A 21,035-nucleotide genomic window follows, 5' to 3' on the forward strand; every position below is an offset into this window, starting at 1 on the left:
GAAGTCGGAAGTTTACATACAATTAGGTTGGAGTCATTAAAAATCATTTTTTCAACCACTCCACAAAATTTCTTGTTAACAAACTATAGTTTTAGCAATTCAGTTAGGACATCTACTTTGTGCATGACACAAGTTTTCCAACAATTGTTACCAGACAGACTATTTCACTGTATCACAATTCCAGTGGGTCAGAAGTTTACATACACTAAGTTGACTGTGCCTTTAAACAGCTTGGAAAATTCTAGAAAATGATGTCATGGCTTTAGAAGCTTCTGATAAGCTAATTGACATCATTTGAGTCAATTGGAGGTGTACCTGTGGATGTATTTCAAGGCATATCTTCAAACTCAGTGCCTCTTTGCTTGACATCATGGGAACATCAAAAGAAATCAGCCAAGACCTCAGAATTTTTTCCCCCAAATGCCTGAAGGTACCACGTTCATCTGTACTAATAATAGTACACAAGTATAAACACTATAGGACCACGCAGCAGTCATACCACTCAGGACAGAAACGTGTTCTGTCTCCTAGAGATGAACGTACTTTGGTGCGAAAAGTGCAAATCAATTCCAGAACAACAGCAAAGGACCTTGTGAAGATGCTGGAGGAAACAGGTACAAAAGTATATATATCCACAGTAAAAGTCCTATATTGACATACCCTGAAAGGCAGCTCAGCAAAGAAGAAGCCACTGCTCCAAAACCGCCATAAAAAAGCCAGAATACGTTTTGCAACTGCACATGGGGACAAAGATCATACTTTTTGGAGAAATGTCCTCTGGTCTGATGAAACAAAAATAGAACTGTTTGGCCATAATGACCATCGTTATGTTTGGAGGAAAAAGGGGGAGGCTTGAAAGCCAAAGAACACCCTCCCAACCGTGAAGAACGGGGGTGGCAGCCTCATGTTGCAGGAGGGACTGGCGCACTTCACAAAATAGATGGCATCATGAGTGAGGAAAATTGTGGATATATTGAAGCATCATCTCAAGACATCAGTCAGGAAGTTAAAGCTTGATCGCTTTAAAATGGACAATGACCCCAAGCATACTTCCAAAGTTGTGGCAAAATGGCTTAAGGACAACAAAGTCAAGGTATCGGAGTGGCCATCACAAAGCCCCGACCTCAATCCTATAGAAAATTTGTGGGCAGAACTGAAAAAGTGTGTGCGAGCAATTAGGCCTACAAACCTGACTCAGTTACACCAGCTCTTTCAGGAGGAATGGGCCAAAATTCACCCAACTTATTGGGGAAAGCTTGTGGAAAGCTACCCGAAACGTTTGACCCAAGTTAAACAATTTAAAGGCAATGCTACCAAATACTAATTGAGTGTATGTAAACTTCTGACCCACTGGGAATGTGATGAAAGAAATAAAAGCTTAAATAAATCACTCTACTATCATTCTGACATTTCACTTACTTAAAATAAGGTGGTGATCCTAACTGACCTAAAACAGGGAATGTTTACTATGATTAAATATCAGGAATTGTGAAAAACTGAATGTATTTGTACATTCATTCAAATGTATTTGGCTAAGGTGCATGTAAACTTCCAACTTCAACTGTATGTACATTTGCACACAAAAAATGTTTTTGCTTTGTCATTATGGGCTATTGCATGTAGATTGATGAGGGAGAAAAAACAATTTAATAAATTTTAGAATAAGGCTGTAACGCAACATAATGTGGAGAAAGTGAAGGGGTCTGAATACTTTCCGAATGCACTCAAATCCATCGTATCATATTATTAACACCACAGACTAGGCCAAAGTCACTGTACAATCACCCTGTCATCAGAAAACACACATAACATGAATGAAAACACATCCCAAATCTTAGTGAACTTCACACGAAAAAAATAATGGTGGTTCTCTTTCTTTTTTTTCTTCAAACTGATGAGAATCCAATGAAAAACAGATTCCAGCACTATCCACAGTATAGACTCCATGTGCAGTCTTAAGGCGCTGTGGTTATCCCTGATTGAAGGCTAACGCCTACCGTGGCTTTGGTCCTCTCTACAGTAGAGCCACACTAACAGACCTCTAGGCTATTCCATATGGTCATCGACACTACTGTACATTCAAATACATCTGAGACATAGGACCATGATCAACCAAAACTGGTATAAAGAGTTCCAGGGTACGTAAAGTAGTTCACAGTATTCACAGTTCTACATGCGCTACATACCTTATACAGTCTGATGGCTCTGTGCCATGTGACCATAGATTATGTCATAACATCAATCAAGTCAGAGGTGACTTTATGGTCCCTCAAAAGCATCTTACACAACACAGAGAAAGATAGAGATAGTGGGTGGGAGGAGAAGAGAGGAGTCAGCGGTCTTATGTATAGCCAAAAGGTTATGTGATGGTTGAATTGAGTAGTGGTTGTAGGTAGGTCACATGTATCTGTTGTGCCTGGTGGCTGCTGGTGGGGGTACGCTGGGAGCTGCTCGTGTGCTTCTTCTCGCTCCACCCTCAGTATAGCCGCTTCTCATAACTACAGGAGGACAACACACAGACAACAATCAGGAATGCAAGTCAAGTCTCATTGAAACTCATATTAGACTGGATATACTAGATTGAGGGTTTTATCAAGTTGTTAGGGCTTTAAAAAGTCCTTATCTGTACTTCTAACCCTGCGTCTTCCTGAAAACAAAAAGATAACAAAGAGAAAATTGCAGTAGGAAAGGTTGTGAGCACAGGGAGAATGTACTTACATGGCACAAAAGAATATCTATGATGAGAGCATGAGTAAGAGAAAGAGAGAAGACATTTTGACTTAACTTCCTTCAGTAATACTGTTATACTCAGGGGTAAGCAATTACAGTGCATTGGGAAAGTATTCAGACCCTGACTTTTTCCACATTACAGACTTACTCTAAAATTGATTAAATTCTACAATCTACACAAAATACCCCATAATGACAAAGCAAAAACTGGTTTTTAGATTTTTTTTAAATGTATACATTTTTTGGGGGGAAATATCACATTTACATAAGTATTCAGATGCTTTACTCAGTACTTTGTCGAAACAAATTTGGCAGCGATTAGCCTCGAGTCTTCTTGGGAATGACGCTACAAGCGTGGCACACCTGTATTTGGGGAGTTTCTCCCATTCTTCTCTACAGATCCTCTCAACCTCCATCAGGTTGGATGTCGAGCGTCGCAGCACAGTTATTTCCAGGTCTCTCCAGAGATGGCTCTGGCTGGGCCACTCAAGGACACTCGTGCTTTGTCTTGGCTGTGTGCTTAGGGTTGTTGTCCTATTGGAAGGTGCACCTTCACCCTAGTCTTAGGTCCTTAGCGCTCTGGAACAGATTTTCATCAAGCATCTCTCTACTTTGCTCCGTTCCATCTTTCCCTCGATCCTGACTAGTCTCCCATTCCCTGCCACTGAATTAAAAAAAACAGCATGATGCAACCACCACCATGCTTCACCGTAGGGATGTTGCCAGGTTTCCTCAAGACGTGACGCTTGGCATTCAGGCCAAAGAGTTTCATCTTGGTTTCATCAGTCCAGAGAATCTTGTTTATCATGTCAGAGTTTTTAGGTGCTTTTTTGGCAAACTCCAAGCGGGCTGTCATGTGCCGTTTACTGAGGTATGGCTTCTGTCTGGCCACTCTATCATAAAGGCCTGATTGGTGGAGTGCTGCAGAGATGGAGAAATTTCCAGAAGGACAACCATCTCCACAGAGGAACTCTGGATCTCTGTCAGAGTGACCATCAGGTTTTTGGTCACCTCCCTGACCAAGGCCCTTCTCCCCTGATTGTTCAGTTCAACCGGGCAGACAGCTCTAGGAAGAGTCTTGGTGGTTCCAAAATTCTTCCATTTAAGAATGATGGAGGCGACTGTGTTCTTGTGGACCTTCAATGCTGCAGACAATTTTTGGTACCCCTCACCAGATCTGTGCCTCGACACAATCCTGTCTATGAGCTCTACGGACAATTGCTTCGACCTCATGGCTTGGTTTTTGCTCTGACATGCACTGTCAACTGTGGGACCTTATATAGACAGGTGTTTGCATTTCCAAATCATCTCCAATCAATTGAATTTACCACAGGTGGACTCCAATCAAGTTGTAGAAACATCTCAACGATCAATGGAAACAGGATGCACCTGAGCTCAATTTCAAGTCTCATAGCAAAGGGTCTGAATACTTATTTACATAAGTTATCTGTTTTACATTTTTAATACATTTGCAAAAATGTCTAAAAACCTGTTTTCACTGTGTCATTATGGGGTATTTTGTGTAGAATGATGAGGAATTTTATTTATTTAATACATTTTAGAATAAGGCTGTAATGTGATACAATTTGGAAACCTGGAAGGGGTTCGAATACTTTCCGAATGCACTGTATATCCGCAAATGGCCAGTGTGGGTGCAGGATTAGGCCCCAGCTAAAGCGGTTACAATTCTAGCACAATAAATGAACCAATCATAGTCAAAACGTAATTACTTGCATCTGCTGTTACTGCTTTGGCTGGAGCGAAAGCCTGCACCCACAATGGACCTCGTATGGTAAGACTGCCAATCCCCGGTTTAAGTAGCAACTCCTAAACAACATGTAGTCAAGGAGATACGGACGCCACTGGTGAGAACAAACACACACACACACACACACACACTACCACCCAGAGCAAAGTTAAAGTTAAAGGACATTTCGGACAGAACATGAGACAAAAGGACAGGTTAGTCGATCACAGAGGAGCACAAGAGCACAAGATCACAAGGAATTCCAGAGGAAAGGATGTGTAAGCGATACCAGACTTACGAGTGCAGCCCGTGTACTCCCCCCTCAACCTGAGCTGACATGGTCCTCTTCTCAAACTTCAGCTCCCCAGAGTACATCATGGACCTGGAATAACATACAACAATACATCACAAAAAATGGAACAGAGACACACAGATCATATCAAAGAAGTGGAATACAATAACACAGTCTTAGATCTGTTCATAGACAAACCGCAGTATGCAGAGGCTCTTAGCTCCGATGTCTTGGCAGCCATGTTGTATGCCAGCAATGAGATAGGGGGCAAATTTATGGATGGAGCCTTTATCCTGGACCGACCCTGACACACCCTGAGCCACCTTCACCTTGTCCCCCTCACTGTCAAATCAAATCAAATTTATTTGTCACATACACATGGTTAGCAGATGTTAATGCGAGTGTAGCGAAATGCTTGTGCTTCTAGTTCCGACAATGCAGTAATAACGAACAAGTAATCTAACTAACAATTCCAAAAAAAACTACTGTCTTATACACAATGTAAGGGGATAAAGAATATGTACATAAGGATATATGAATGAGTGATGGTACAGAGCAGCATAGGCAAGATACAGTAGATGATATCGAGTACAGTATATACATATGAGATGAGTATGTAAACCAAGTGGCATAGTTAAAGTGGCTAGTGATACATGTATTACATAAGGATGCAGTCGATGATATAGAGTACAGTATCTACGTATGCATATGAGATGAATAATGTAGGGTAAGTAACATTATATAAGGTAGCATTGTTTAAAGTGGCTAGTGATATATTTACATCATTTCCCATCAATTTCCCATGATTAAAGTGGCTGGAGTAGAGTCAGTGGCATTGACAGTGTGTTGGCAGTAGCCACTCAATGTTAGTGGTGGCTGTTTAACAGTCTGATGGCCTTGAGATAGAAGCTGTTTTTCAGTCTCTCGGTCCCAGCTTTGATGCACCTGTACTGACCTCGCCTTCTGGATGACAGCGGGGTGAACAGGCAGTGGCTCGGGTGGTTGATGTCCTTGATGATCTTTATGGCCTTCCTGTAGCATCGGGTGGTGTAGGTGTCCTGGAGGGCAGGTAGTTTGCCCCCGGTGATGCGTTGTGCAGACCTCACTACCCTCTGGAGAGCCTTACGGTTGAGGGCGGTGCAGTTGCCATACCAGGCGGTGATACAGCCCGCCAGGATGCTCTCGATTGTGCATCTGTAGAAGTTTGTGAGTGCTTTTGGTGACAAGCCGAATTTCTTCAGCCTCCTGAGGTTGAAGAGGCGCTGCTGCGCCTTCCTCACGATGCTGTCTGTGTGAGTGGACCAATTCAGTTTGTCTGTGATGTGTATGCCGAGGAACTTAAAACTTGCTACCCTCTCCACTACTGTTCCATCGATGTGAATGGGGGGGGGTGTTCCCTCTGCTGTTTCCTGAAGTCCACAATCATCTCCTTAGTTTTGTTGACGTTGAGTGTGAGGTTATTTTCCTGACACCACACTCCGAGGGCCCTCACCTCCTCCCTGTAGGCCGTCTCGTCGTTGTTGGTAATCAAGCCTACCACTGTTGTGTCGTCCGCAAACTTGATGATTGAGTTGGAGGCGTGCGTGGCCACGCAGTCGTGGGTGAACAGGGAGTACAGGAGAGGGCTCAGAACGCACCCTTGTGGGGCCCCAGTGTTGAGGATCAGCGGGGAGGAGATGTTGTTGCCTACCCTCACCACCTGGGGGCGGCCCGTCAGGAAGTCCAGTACCCAGTTGCACAGGGCGGGGTCGAGACCCAGGGTCTCGAGCTTGATGACGAGCTTGGAGGGTACTATGGTGTTGAATGCCGAGCTGTAGTCGATGAACAGCATTCTCACATAGGTATTCCTCTTGTCCAGATGGGTTAGGGCAGTGTGCAGTGTGGTTGAGATTGCATCATCTGTGGACCTATTTGGGCGGTAAGCAAATTGGAGTGGGTCAAGGGTGTCAGGTAGGGTGGAGGTGATATGGTCCTTGACTAGTCTCTCAAAGCACTTCATGATGACGGATGTGAGTGCTACGGGGCGGTAGTCGTTTAGCTCAGTTACCTTATCTTTCTTGGGAACAGGAACAATGGTGGCCCTCTTGAAGCATGTGGGAACAGCAGACTGGTATAGGGATTGGTTGAATATGTCCGTAAACACACCGGCCAGCTGGTCTGTGCATGCTCTGAGGGCACGGCTGGGGATGCCGTCTGGGCCTGCAGCCTTGCGAGGGTTAACACGTTTAAATGTCTTACTCACTTCGGCTGCAGTGAAGGAGAGACCGCATGTTTTCGTTGCAGGCCGTGTCAGTGGCACTGTATTGTCCTCAAAGCGGGCAAAAAAGTTGTTTAGTCTGCCTGGGAGCAAGACATCCTGGTCCGTGACTGGGCTGGGTTTCTTCCTGTAGTCCGTGATTGACTGTAGACCCTGCCACATGCCTCTTGTGTCTGAGCCGTTGAATTGAGATTCTACTTTGTCTCTGTACTGGCGCTTAGCTTGTTTGATAGCCTTGCGGAGGGAATAGCTGCACTGTTTGTATTCAGTCATGTTACCAGACACCTTGCCCTGATTAAAAGCAGTGGTTCGCGCCTTCAGTTCCACACAAATGCTGCCATCAATCCACGGTTTCTGGTTGGGGAATGTTTTAATCGTTGCTATGGGAACGACATCTTCAACGCACGTTCTAATGAACTCGCACACCGAATCAGCGTATTCGTCAATGTTGTTGGCTGACGCAATACGAAACATCTCCCAGTCCACGTGATGGAAGCAGTCTTGGAGTGTGGAGTCAGCTTGGTCGGACCAGCGTTGGACAGACCTCAGCGTGGGAGCTTCTTGTTTTAGTTTCTGTCTGTAGGCAGGGATCAACAAAATGGAGTCGTGGTCAGCTTTTCCGAAAGGGGGGCGGGGCAGGGCCTTATATGCGTCGCGGAAGTTAGAGTAACAATGATCCAGGGTCTTTCCACCCCTGGTTGCGCAATCGATATGCTGATAAAATTTAGGGAGTCTTGTTTTCAGATTAGCCTTGTTAAAATCCCCAGCTACAATGAATGCAGCCTCCGGATAAATCGTTTCCAGTTTGCAGAGAGTTAAATAAAGTTCGTTCAGAGCCATCGATGTGTCTGCTTGGGGGGGGATATATACGGCTGTGATTATAATCGAAGAGAATTCTCTTGGTAGATAATGCGGTCTACATTTGATTGTGAGGAATTCTAAATCAGGTGAACAGAAGGATTTGAGTTCCTGTATGTTTCTTTCATCACACCATGTCACGTTGGCCATAAGGCATACGCCCCCGCCCCTCTTCTTACCAGAAAGATGTTCGTTTCTGTCCGCGCGATGCGTGGAGAAACCCGCTGGCTGCACCGCTTCGGATTGCGTCTCTCCAGTGAGCCACGTTTCCGTGAAGCAGAGAACGTTACAGTCTCTGATGTCCCTCTGGAATGCTACCCTTGCTCGGATTTCATCAACCTTGTTGTCAAGAGACTGGACATTGGCAAGAAGAATGCTAGGGAGTGGTGCACGATGTGCCCGTCTCCGGAGTCTGACCAGAAGACCGCTTCGTTTCCCTCTTTTTCGGAGTCGTTTTTTTGGGTCGCTGCATGGGAACCATCCCGTGGCACTGGTTGTAAGGCAGAACACAGGATCCGCATCGCGAAAAACATATTCTTGGTCGTACTGGTGGTGAGTTGACGCTGATCTTATATTCAGTAGTTCTTCTCGGCTGTATGTGATGAAACCTAAGATGACCTGGGGTACTAGTGTAAGAAATAACACGTAAAAAAACAAAAAACTGCATAGTTTCCTAGGAACGCGAAGCGAGGCGGCCATCTCTGTCGGCGCCGGACAGACACACAGACACACACACACACATCCCCCTCACTGTGGAGTTACACGCATCTCTCTCCTTAGCCCTATTACTGAAAATAAACAAAACAATCTGTCTCCCTCTCTCGACCTGAAGTAGCGTTTCTGGCTGCTGCTGTTCTTCTCCATGGCGTCAAGGGATCCCATCCCGCGATACTTCTTTAGTCGCACACCGTCCGAGAAGAAATACTCCCCCGGGGCCTCCGTGGTAGCCGCGAGCAATGACCCCATCATCACTGAGGGCACAGAGGTCAGGTGTCAGAAGTGAAAGGAGGTAAAAGTCTGACCATCAATAGTAGCCTATGATGTGGATTTTCCTGTTTATGGAAAAAGGTTAAATATGCTGGGTGGGTTCAACACACACACACACACCTGTGGATGCCCCGAGAGCGAGAGCTTTGACCACGTGTCCAACGGTCTGGATGCCTCCGTCTGCGATGACAGGCACACCGAAACGCCTGGCATACTCTGCCACCTTGTACACTGATGTACCCTGGGGACGCCCACATGCCATCACTGGCACACAGCACAAAGCAACATGTCAGCAATTCACAAATAGTTTGTATTTTTAACTAAACAGTCAAACTTCTCTCCTCCCTCCCTCTCCTTCTCCCTCCCCATTTGCTATTCTGCTCTGTCTCTCCATACCTTCCTGGGTGATGCAGATGGAGCCACAGCCCATCCCCACCCTCAGAGCATCCACACCCGCATCTATCAGATTCTTAGCCTGTGCTGCAGTCACCACTACAGAGAATGAAAATAGAGGATGGGGAGAAAGAGAGAGAGAGAGACAGAGTGAAAATGCAAGAGATTAACGTGAGAGGCATTGCTAGAGAAGGTAGAGGAGAGCAGACTCACCGTTTCCTCCCACCACCTGTAGTTCAGGGTATTTCTGTTTGATGTAGTTGATCATGTTGATCTGATAGACAGAGTTCCCCTGGGAGGAGTCCTACATGGTAAACAGACAGGGGTTAGAGAGGAGTGGAACACAAAAATACAATATAATAACCCAACTCCTTCCCCAGACCCACCAGCACCACCATGTCGACACCAGCCTGCATCAGCAGGTCCAGTCTGTACTTGTCCTCCTCTCTGGTTCCAATGGCAGCTCCACACAACAGCTGCTTCCTGGAGTCTTTAGAGGCTAGAGGGTAGTCTCTGTTCTTCTTCAGGTCTGTCCTCGCTATGATGGCCACCAGCTCATCACTGTCATTCACTATAGGCAGCTTACCTAAGAGAGACAGAGGACACAAAAGGAGAACTTCTCTAAAAATTCTTTCATTTACCAAACAGAGATAGATATTTGATCATGTCCTGTCTGAGTAAAGAGTCTCTACAGAACATTGTGTTACTACCATATGGTACCTTTCTTGCTGCGCTGCAGGATATCGTTGGCTTCTTTCAATGTTACACCAGCTGGTGCAACCACTAAATCTTCCCTCTTTGTCATGGCCTGCAAGAATCAACCATGCATGTAAACCTCACAGGAATAGTATTCAATATGACAAGTCACCCAGTTAACAATATGTTGACAATTGTAATGACTGTATGTCCAAACAAACATGTCATTCAAACATGTCAAGCACAAACACACACCTCTTCCAGGGGTTTGTCATGGTCTTTCTCGGAAAGGAAGTCGATGTCTCGGGAGGTGACGATACCCACCAGCTTGCTTCCCATCTTTCCTGTCTCTGTGACGGGGATGCCAGAGAAGCCGTGGCGGACCTTAGCTTCGAACACGTCTCCCACCGTGTGGTGAGGACTCATTACCACCGGGTCTGTGATGAAACCCTGCTCAAATTTCTGACCACAAATAAATAATGTAAGAAACATTATTCAGCAAATGTACCAGGAGGTTTGAGTGTATTCACATACTGTTACATTGTCACAATGTAATTTGACATGAGACTTTATACTGTAGTGGTATATCAATATATATATCAATATATCAATGTATATCAATATATTTGTAAATCAATATATATCTGTAGGTTGTCCAACCGCTAGCCTCCATCTTACCTTGACCAAGCGGACCTCGTTGGCTTGGAACTCTGGAGTACAGTTATGGTGCATGATCCCGATCCCGCCCATGAGCTACGACACACAGTGAACTGACCAATCAGGGTTAGCCAAACAAGATGTTTGCCCAATGAGACTTCAATATACCAGAGTCCAGGTATTATCACACATTTTTGGGGGGCGCAATACATAAAAACCCACAACCAAAAATACCACTAGTATATGAAGTGTTGTGACAGATTTGTGGCCTTGTCTTATTGGTGTTGGCTGGGTGAGAAGGTGGAGTGGCTCTATACTCACAGCCATAGCGATGGCCATGGAGGACTCAGTGACTGTATCCATGGGAGACGAGATTAGAGGAGTCTTCAGGGTGATCTTCCTGGTCAGAGCTGAAGTCAGGTCCTGGGAACAGGAAGTAGACAACGTCACACTAATATCACATTACAGGGATGGAAAAAAACGTAACTACAAAAATAATAGCACCCTGTCAACCAAAGATCTGTGACTGAGGCAAGACCAATCAGAACATGCAATACCTCATTGCCATTAGGTGGCACCATGGACATGAGCTGTCCCTGTTAAATCCTGATTATACAGTCAAATACCACAGGGGATATACCCTTCTGGCAGTAAAGAACAAACAAGCTAAAAACACCAGCACCTGTAGCCTACTAAAGCAATTACACAGGACATGAATCTGACTCGCAGCCATGAGGGACTGGTGTTGCTGTTCTCATCAGTGTTGTTCAAATCAAATTCTATTGGTCGAGAACACATATTTTGCAGATGTTATTGCAAGTGTAGAGAACATTCTTATGTTCCTAGCTCCAACAGAGCAGTACAAAACAATACACGCAAATCCCCCCCAAAATAAATAAAGGATTTAAGAAATATAGAAATATTAGAACGAGCAATGTCAGAGTCCGGAATGTAAGTATATACGCATATGATGGTGTGTATAAACAGTATGGACAGTATATGAATAGAAAAGGTGTGTACAGCAGTATTTATATAGATTGAGCCTTCATTAGAATACAGTATATACATATGAAGTGGGTAAAACAGTATGTAAATCTTATTAAAAAGTGACTGGGCAGAGGCCAGCTAGTGGTGACTATTTAACAGTGTCCTGGAGATAGAAACTGTTTTTCAGTCTCTCTGTCCCAGCTTTGATGCACATGTACCGTCTCTGCCTTCTAGATGGTAGCGGGGTGAACATGCCGTGGCTCTGGTGGCTGAGGTACTTGATGATCTTCTTGGCCTTCCTGTGACATCGGGTGCTGTAGATGTCCTAAAGCAGTGGTTCCCAAACTTTTTATAGTCCCGTACCCCGTCAAACATTCAACCTCCAGCTGCGTACCCCCTCTAGCACCAGGACCAGTGCACTCTCAAATGTTGATTTTTGCCATCATTGGAAGCCTGACACACACACACACACACTACACATTTATTAAATATGAGAATGAGTTTGTCACTTCCCACAAGCCCAGTTTGTGACAAAGAGCTCTTATAGGACCAGGGCACAAATAATAATATAATAATAATCTATAATTTTGCTCTTTATTTAGCCATCTTACATATAAAACTTTATTTGTTAATCGAAAATTGTGAATAACTCAGAGGTTAATGAGAAGGTTGTGCTTGAAAGGATGCACATAACTCTGCAATGTTGGGTTGTATTGGAAAGAGTCTCAGTATTATATCATTTTCCACACACAGTCTGTGCCTGTATTTAGTTTTTCATGCTAGTGAGGGCCGAGAATCCACTCTCACATAGGTATGTGGTTGCAAAGGGCATCAGTATCTTAACAGCGCGATTTGCCAAGGCAGGATACTCTGAGCGCAGACCAATCCAGAAATCTGGCAGTGGCTTCTGACTAAATTCAATTTTCATAGAACCGCTTGTTGCAATTTCAATGAGGCTCGCATTCAGATATCGGTAAGTGGACTGGAGGCAGGGCATGAAAGGTAAAACAAATCCAGTTGTTTTTTTTGTCATCCGTTTAGGGTAAGTACCTGCGTAATTGCGCACCAAACTCACTCAGGTGCTTCACTATATCACATGACATTGTCCATAAGCTAGAGTTCATTTGCACACAAAAAAATACAATGATGGAAAGACCTGTGTGTTGTCCTTGTTAATACAGACAGAGAAGAGCTCCAACTTTTTAATCATTGCACATTGAGTAGCATATTGAATATAGTTGCGGAGAGTCCCTGTAATCCTAGATTCAGATCATTCGTTTGAGAAAAAACATCACCCAGATAGCCAGTTGTGTGAGAAACTTGTTATCATGCATGGGGTCAGACGAGCGAAAATGGTCAGTAAAGAACTTGAAGCTCATTTCTCAATTTAAAAAAAAACGTGTCAATACTTTGCCCCTTGACAACCAGCGCACTTCTGTATGTTGTAAAAGTGTTACATGATCGCTGCCCATATCATTGCATAGTGCAGAAAATATATTAGAGTTCAGGGGCCTTGCTTTAACAAAGTTAACCATTTTCACTGTAGTGTCCAAAACATATTTCAAGCTGTCAGGCATTCCTTTGGCAGCAAGAGCCTCTCGGTGGATGCTGCAGTGGCGTCGAGAGCAACTGCTTGCACGCTCGTTACCACTCCACTATGTCTCCCTGTCATGGCTTTTGCGCCATCAGTACAGATACCAACACATCCTGACTACCAAAGTTCAATTAATGTCACAAAGCTGTCCAGTACTTTAAAAAATATCCTCTTAATTGACCCCCCATAAATGTCTTCCTTAATTGACCCCCCATATATGTAACGAACATATACCAGGAGCTGTGCCAGGCCCGCAACGTCTGTTGAATCCAGCTGTAACGCATAGATTTCACTGGCTTGTATGCAAAGCAGCATTGTTTTTCAAAACATCTCCTGCGATGTCACTGATGCGTTATGAAACAGTGTTGTTTGATGAAGGAATTGTCTGTATAGTTGTTTTGGCCTTTCCCCCAGCATTGTCCCAGCCATATCCGTGGCAGCAGGAAGAATTAAGTCCTCCACAGTAGTATGGGGCTTGCCTGTCCTAGCCACTCGGTAGCTCACCATATAAAATGCTTGTAGCCCTTTCTTATTAATGGTATCTGTTGCTTTTATTCATGTCTTACTACTCAAATTCTTAATTCTCGCTCAAAATCTCCCACGGCTTGTTTTTGAAATTGGCATGTTTTGTTTCTAAAAGTCTGTGCAAGAGTGAAGGTTTCATCGAGTTATGAGATACTTTTGCACATATAACACACTGTGGCTGAGGAAAGGCACTACTCCCAATATAAGTGAACCCCAAATCAATGTAGTTCTCATCATATTTGCGCCTCTTCGATGGTCCAACGTCTCTGTCTATTGTTCAGTGCTTTCCCGGGTAAGGGGGCAGTAGCTCTTTGACAGTTGTGAATCTGATGCAGCCAGTGTCCATGCTAGCTGGGCTAACAACAAATGTAGAATTACTGATGCTAGCATTGGATATGCTCGTGGAAGCAGAAGAACTTGTGTTGTCGACAGGTGCAGGTGTAGTACTGCTGGTTGTAGCAGTACTACCAGTAGAGCTGGTATGTGTCTCTTTGGACGCAGGCCTTACTTTTTTTAACCATTTATAATTTTTTGAGTGAACGGAATGAGCAGCAGCTACGTTTGGCTACATATGAACTGTTAGTGGAATCCCCATGAGAGAGTAACGGTTAATGTGATTGGATGTTAATTATTTGACTAGGCTACCTGTATTTGGCATTGTCTTTGTTATTTCGCTGAACACTAGATGGTTTCATTTTATTTTTGGCAGTGAAACGAGGCTACTCAGGTGAGAAAAAAAACCAACTTAAAAAAAAAATGTGAATCACCCCGACGGCATTGTGCGTACCCCTGGGGAATACCTGTCCTAGAGGGCAGGCAGTGTACCCCCGGTGTACCGTTTGGCTGACCGCATCACTGTCTGGAGAGCCATGCGGTTGCGGACGGTGCAGTTGCCGTACCACACGGTGATACAGTCTGACAGGATGCTCTCAGTGGTGCATCTAGAAGTTTGCGAGGGTCTTAGAGGCCAAGACTAATTTCTTCAGCTTCCTGAGGTTGAAAAGGCACTGTTGCACCTTTTTCACCACACTGTTAGTGTGGATGGTTCATTTCAGGTTGTCAGTTATGTACACGCCAAGGAACTTCAATCTTTTCACCCTTTCCACTGCGGCCCTGTCGATGTGGATGGGGGTGTGCTCCCTCTGTGGTCTCCTGAAATCAAAGATCAGTTCGTTCATTTTGTTGAAGTTGAGGGAGAGGTTATTTCCTGGCACCACTTCACCAGGGTCCTCACCTCCTCCCTGTAGGCTGTAATCAGGCTACTACTGTTGTGTCGTCTGCAAACTTGATGACTGAGTTGGAGACGGCCGTGGTCATGGGTAGACAGGGAGTACAGGAGGGGGCTGAGCACCCACTCTTTTGGGGCCCTCGTGTTGAGGATCTGTGTAGCGGACGTGTTGTTGCCTACCATCACCACTCGGGGTCGGCCTATCAGGAAGTCCAGGACCCAGTTGCACAGGGTGGGGTTTCTGGCCCAGGCCGAGCTTAATGATGAGCTAAAAGGGCCCTATGGTGTTGAAGGTTGAGCTGTAGTCAATGAGAAGCATTCTTACATAGGTATTCCTCTTGTCCTGATTGGGAAGGGCAGTGTGAAGTGCGATGGTGATTGCGTCATCAGCGGATCTGTTGAGGCAGTATGCAGAAACAATTTGGACATCTTGAAGCAAGTGGGGACAACAGACTGGGATAGGGAGAGATTAAACAGGTCCGTAAACACTCCAGCCAGCTGATCTGCACATGCTCTAAGGTCATGGCTAGTGATGCTGTCTGGGCAGGCAGCCTTGTGAGGGTTAACACACTTAAATGTCTAAATCACGTCGGCCACCGCGAACGAGAGCTTACAGTCGTCGTGAGCGACGGCACTGTGTTATCCTTGATTGTGTTTAACCTGTCCGGGAGCAAGGCATCGGGGTCCACGACGTGGCTTCTTTTCCCTTTATAATCCGTGATTGTCTGGAGTCTCTACAAAATAGAATTGCAACTCTACCTCTGTACTGACATTTTGTCTGTTTGATTTCCTTACTGAGGGAATAGCTGGGATGTTTGTACTCGTCCATGTTCCCAGTTACCTTAACGTGGTAAAATGTGTTGGTTCGCTCTTTCAGTTTTGCACGGATGCTGCCATCTATCCACGGTGTGTGTGTGTGTTTTGCCCTGGGCATGTTTGCACAGGCACAGAAGCGGAGAATCCCTTTGAGGTCTCAAGTGTATGTGTGTGTGTGTGTGTGTGTACACGTTATTCAACTGAGAGAAACACTCAGCAACCTCCAGTCCTCAGAGAGACAGAAGACCACATGAGAGAAGTTGCTGCACGCACACGACTTCTATGTACGTCTGGTTATTATATCATATGTATTTGTATGTTCCAGACAACAGCAATGGAGTTGACTAAAGCTGTAGCATGGCTATAATATTGTATATGTAGCTTTGTTGTTATTAGCAATGAAAAGGTTAAACAAACTCACCACGTCATCAGAGTTAAAGTCTATGAAACCAGGAAGAATCAGGAAATCACTGTAGAAAGAGAGGGAGGGGAGAGAGAGAAAACATTGTACGGTCAGACACAAGTCCTTTTGCCAAACAGTGAGAAAACTGATTGGTGTACTCTCCTCACTCCTTGCCTCCCATCACCAGTCCTCTGTCTGAACCCTAACCCCTGGCCAGCACAGCATCACATCCCTACACCCTTAACCACTCTGCATATCACACAAACACCCTCACACAGTGTGTATTGGAGATAAAGCCTCTTTATAATACTCCCACTGTACTGGATTAACGATTTTATTGTCTCTCTGTGTAAACCTCCATTAGGGCTGGTAACACTATTGTGCTCATTCTAATTTTAAAGTAAGGATTCATAATGATCCTTATTCTACTGGTCTGGTCTCACCATATCATCTCAGCAGTCAGTGAGTGTTTGTTTTTACTCTCGGGGCAGCAACATGATGTCTGGCTCTGAATTTTGCCAAATTATATGACCACAACAGCCAACCTGGCGGCAGGGTCTTATACATGCGTTTCAGAGCTCTCTGAGTTATCGGGAACTGTGAGCACATCTGTTATACTTCTGTAGTTGCCACATAAGTAAACAATTCAGCAATCAGCAACATGGACTGCACAGCGAGCAGCACTCACCAACAACGTGGTTTCAGCACCGCTGTCATAGATAGCACCACGCACCTGTTGAAGGTGTGGCTACAGGCTGAAGGCCTCTTCATTGACTCCCTCTTTCATAACTTTAAATTGCACAATTATAGCAATTTCAATCAATATCATTGGAAATGCTGCTCTCTAACTCTGGTAGAATGTATACAAAATATTACTTGTATGTGAGTCCATCCCCGATAGAGAAGAGCTGCTGAGCCGTGAGTCCATCTTCAGGCACGTACCCTGTCCCTCCACTGATCAGATAGTCAGCCATGCTGAAACACACACACACACACTTACATTCTTTCCTCTCTCCCATATACTGTCCATAGGCATAACCCTGTTGACCATAATGGAGGTGAAGAGCTTCTAGAATCTAGACTCTAATGCAGGATTTGTAGTTTTCACCCTGCAGATTAAACATGGACATATTTAATGATGTAATCCCCCATAATACCGTATCTCCATGTTTCAAGCGTTACTTGTTTCACTGCGACAAGCAGAGTTTACCCACCTATTTTTCTTTTAACCACATCACTGATGTGGAGAGCTGGCTGTAACCTACCATTTCTTGTTTTTACGTGATACAAGGGAATACACTGAATGTAGTGGTCTTTCATCAACACCTTATAATTATGGATGGATGTAGGACAACATCACAAGTTTACCTTCAGTGTGGTTGTTTACATAAATACGTTGGCTCTGTAGTCTGGATGTGTTGGCCAACCTACAGACTCTGTAACCCTGTCAATAGAAACTCAGTCTGTGTGATGGTCATGCAGCAGGTAAGAAGCTTTAGTTACATCACTGTCTCTTGGGTAGCAGCTAACTAGGATTTATAAAGCTCACTGACCACCTCAATGAAAAAACCTTGACTGGCAGATTAATATTTTGGCAGTTACTGTAGTTCATGTGGATGAAAGCCAGTAATTCACTAGACTAGTGGCTTCTGGGACCCTGTAAGGGCTTCGATCCTGATTGTTAGGGCAATTGAAGGTTAGCTGATTATGACTGGCACAGTATAGCGGTTTTGTTTCTCACCTGTGTGTGTGTGTGTGTGTGTGTGTCTGACTCACCTCTCAGGTTCATATCCGGCTTGGATGCGTGTGGCGCTGTACCTCTGCGCGGCTGTCTCGTGGCCGTGAGGGTTGGTGTGTGTGTAGGCTCCATGGGTGTTGGCGTTGGGGTGTGTGTGTTCCCCTTCGAGGGGCAAGAGACGCGACCTAGCGGGCTCGGTATCACCAACGATACGGCGGTAGTCGATCTGGTAGGTGTCACGCTCACCTTCACCAAACCGGTCGTAGCCTTGACCCTCCATCCCAGAGAAATCTAGAGGAAACCGAAGCCTCTCGCACACTTAAGGCCACACTCACGTCTCAAATGCACATTCAATGCCTGACAACTACAATGAGTCACACACCTGACATGTCACACACACATCTGCACATCAAATGCCACAAGAAAAGTCTTCCCCAGTGTGTGTTCTTTCTCTAACACACAGCTGACACAGAGTGGTCTGTGTCACACTCGTTATAAGAAATACACAGACACACACACTGCTGTGTCTTATCTCTTATGACGATATCAGTAGGACAAATTGAAATCATCCGGTCTCTGTCTTTAGGGTATTCTCCTGTCTTCTAGCTTCTCTGCAGATACAGTGCATGGGAGTTGAGGCCTGAGATAGAATGACAGTTCCCTCTCTCTCTCAGTCAGACAGAAGAAGGGTGGGTCACGTTGCAGGCTCAGAAGGCCTTTGAGGAGGACCCGATTTTAGAGAGCCGAGCTGGAGCTGAAGTCCCAGGTCCTGGGTGAGGCTGAGTGAGTGTCACCTAGATGTCCCCTGGATGTTCCCCGGCCTCAGGCAGTGAGGTGAGCCCCAACAAGGAGCGAGGAGAGGATGCTGTGAGGGTAGAGCACCCCCCCTGAGTCCTGGAGAGCCCTGGGAGCTGAGCTAGTGGAAGTGTGAGAGACAGAGAGCAGTTTGTTTCTGAGACTACCAGACTCTTTTTCCTCCACTCTCCTCTCTTGTCTTAGCTCTGTTTGTGACTGTAGCAGACGTCAGTCCTACAAAGAGGATTGGAGGAATTAAAGCAGGAGGGGGCAACTAGGTGGAGTGGAGGGAGGAGAGAGGGAGTGAGAGTGGAGTGATAGAGGGGGCGGAGGGAACGGTTGGGGGTGGTGAGATGACACACTTTCCCTTCCCAGTATCGCCATGGTGAGGGGAGTGTGTGTTACCAGTCTCTGACAGCTTTGTGTAGGCAGGTTAGCTAAACTAAACTCTGTGCTGCTCTGAACCCATTGACTGAGCGGAGGGTGACTGGGTTGCTAGGGACGCTCTCAGGAACATCATCTGCAGATGACTACTTGTGACAATTACTGAGGGATTGGACCTAAAAAGCCTCTTCAATACTCACTTACAGTCTCTCTCTTGTATACTCTCTTTCTGTATGCCCTGTAGGGGAGAGTGGGGTAAATTGAGCCAAAAGGGTAAATTTAGGAAACCATAAACAAAATTAATCATTTGGCCAAATATTTAGGAAGAGGTCATAATTTCCTCAGTCTCTATTAGCTTCAATATGAGGCCCTAAACCTAGCATGAAAGTGCATCCTTATAGCTGTTTGGGCTAATATAGTCCAAGTGTAAGTTGGGTAAGTTGAGCAAATTGAAGTGTTTTCTTCTCAGGGGTAACACAAGGCATTATGGCTGGGATATGAGGTAACATCAGGGCCTGGCCTATGTTAAAAGTGTTGTTGTTTTTTTTAAAGGTGTTTTGTTAGGTGTTAAACCTGTCACACCGGTGTTAAAAGATGCTTACAATTATTAAAAGACAAAAAATATATATAGTGTTTGGGAAATAAAGATAGACTTGGTTTTAAAAAGGTAGTGGTAATATTTCATTCAGTACAGAACTGTGTAGGCGGCTTAACTTACCCTGTAGTTCTTGAAAACCCTAAGCGGCATTCTGCTTTCTTGCTACAGGTCTCAGCTGTTAGCGTCGCCCACGACTGCCTCATGTGAACTACAATCCCACGCTGTGTTTTAACGTTTAGAAACATAAATAACCATTGCTTGCGATGCAGCTTTTGAAACATATGGCCCATATCTTTCATCCGGAGAAATAATCATTAAAATAAAAAAGATACCCTTACTGTAGCAGTTTTTGCACAGACCCATTCAACTATGGGTGCCTCCATCTAAGGAAACTACACTTCCCAAGTTACGCTTACACACAGGTGTTCAGAGCAAGCTAGTTAAGTAATTAGCACAGGTGGTCGTCTGTTTTCCATAAACAAGCACTGTAACATGGAGATATGGCTGTTTTGAAACACTAACCCTATCAAGGTGTGTATCAATTTAACCTTATTTTCTTTAATGCTGATATGTAAGATAAGGTGCTTCCAAAACTGCACTGCAAGCGATACATGTTAATATTCATAAGGAGCGTCAGGGATCTCGAACAAAACTCACCCCTATAGTAGATGTCTTCATCCAATGACTAACATTGTTTGTCTAGTAGATCCCCACAGTGGATGTATGATAATACCCATAAAACCTAGCAGTCAAACAAGGAAATGGTTCCAATTGTTTTTCCACCATTCATTTTTCCATAGGGGATTTTAGAAACACTAAAAATAAGGGTTGTGTTTCATGTAGGCTTACCCTGGCATGATATTTTTATAACCATAGAAGTCTCTATCGGACAAGGTGACTTTCATCAATATATTTGGCTCTATTCACTCTTAGATTTGAAAATGCTAATTAGCATCAAAGTACACATCCAAAACTACAAATCCCTGCAAGTCATTTCTAGCTGACACGTTTGTTAACAGGTATTGTGTCCAAATAAACTTGCACAAGAAAGTTTACACAATTGTCCATTTAAAGAAATGTAGCCAATTTATTCACTACTACATTTAGTTAGTTAATACAGAGATTCTTACCTTTGCCTCGATTCGGCAGTCTCGTCCAGATCATCATGGCATTTGTAGCTCTTTGTGATAGCCGCATTAGCAGCTAATTAGTCTTTCATTTGGGGGGGGGGGGGGGGGGGGGGGTTAAATACCAGCGAATATATTGATAAAAGTCACCTTGTCCTAGAGAGATTTACACAGTTATCAAAAAGTCACACCAGGGTAAGCCTTTATCCAAAATCCCCTATGG

General features: G+C 44.6%; 1 protein-coding gene across 3 annotated transcripts; it reads right to left on the reverse strand.

Moving 5' to 3' along the window:
• Positions 1–1,939: 1,939 nt before the first annotated feature.
• Positions 1,940–20,439, reverse strand: LOC109888667 (inosine-5'-monophosphate dehydrogenase 1b). Of its 3 annotated transcripts, XM_031822839.1 has the most exons (17): positions 19,806–20,439; positions 17,947–19,325; positions 17,047–17,145; positions 16,189–16,237; positions 10,939–11,040; positions 10,639–10,713; positions 10,216–10,422; positions 9,985–10,072; positions 9,651–9,850; positions 9,478–9,568; positions 9,268–9,363; positions 8,992–9,135; positions 8,711–8,855; positions 4,968–5,111; positions 4,776–4,859; positions 4,461–4,557; positions 1,940–2,498 (listed from the first exon to the last, which is right to left on the reverse strand). In XM_031822839.1, the coding sequence occupies exons 2-16, from the start codon at positions 18,186–18,188 to the stop codon at positions 4,473–4,475; spliced, it is 1,851 nt and encodes a 616-aa protein (XP_031678699.1). In that variant the 5' UTR covers positions 18,189–19,325; positions 19,806–20,439; the 3' UTR covers positions 1,940–2,498; positions 4,461–4,472. The 3 variants fall into 3 exon arrangements, with proteins under 3 accessions (XP_031678699.1, XP_031678700.1, XP_020335419.1); XM_031822840.1 differs by lacking the exon at positions 4,461–4,557; XM_020479830.2 differs by lacking the exon at positions 19,806–20,439 and having other exon boundaries at positions 17,947–19,649.
• Positions 20,440–21,035: the final 596 nt, after the last annotated feature.

This window comes from Oncorhynchus kisutch, linkage group LG4 (assembly GCF_002021735.2).
Source record: "Oncorhynchus kisutch isolate 150728-3 linkage group LG4, Okis_V2, whole genome shotgun sequence".
NCBI lineage: Eukaryota > Metazoa > Chordata > Actinopteri > Salmoniformes > Salmonidae > Oncorhynchus > Oncorhynchus kisutch.

Bases quoted from the DNA above. Each gene is read 5' to 3' on its own strand.
- LOC109888667 (XM_031822839.1), bottom strand. From the start codon at position 18,188: ATGGAGGGTCAAGGCTACGACCGGTTTGGTGAAGGTGAGCGTGACACC. The intron at 11,041-16,188 runs GTGAGTTTGTTT...TCCTGTTCCCAG, and splicing joins ACTTTAACTCTGATGACGTG to GACCTGACTTCAGCTCTGAC. The intron at 9,364-9,477 runs GTGAGTCTGCTC...CATTCTCTGTAG, and splicing joins ACAGGTGGTGGGAGGAAACG to TGGTGACTGCAGCACAGGCT.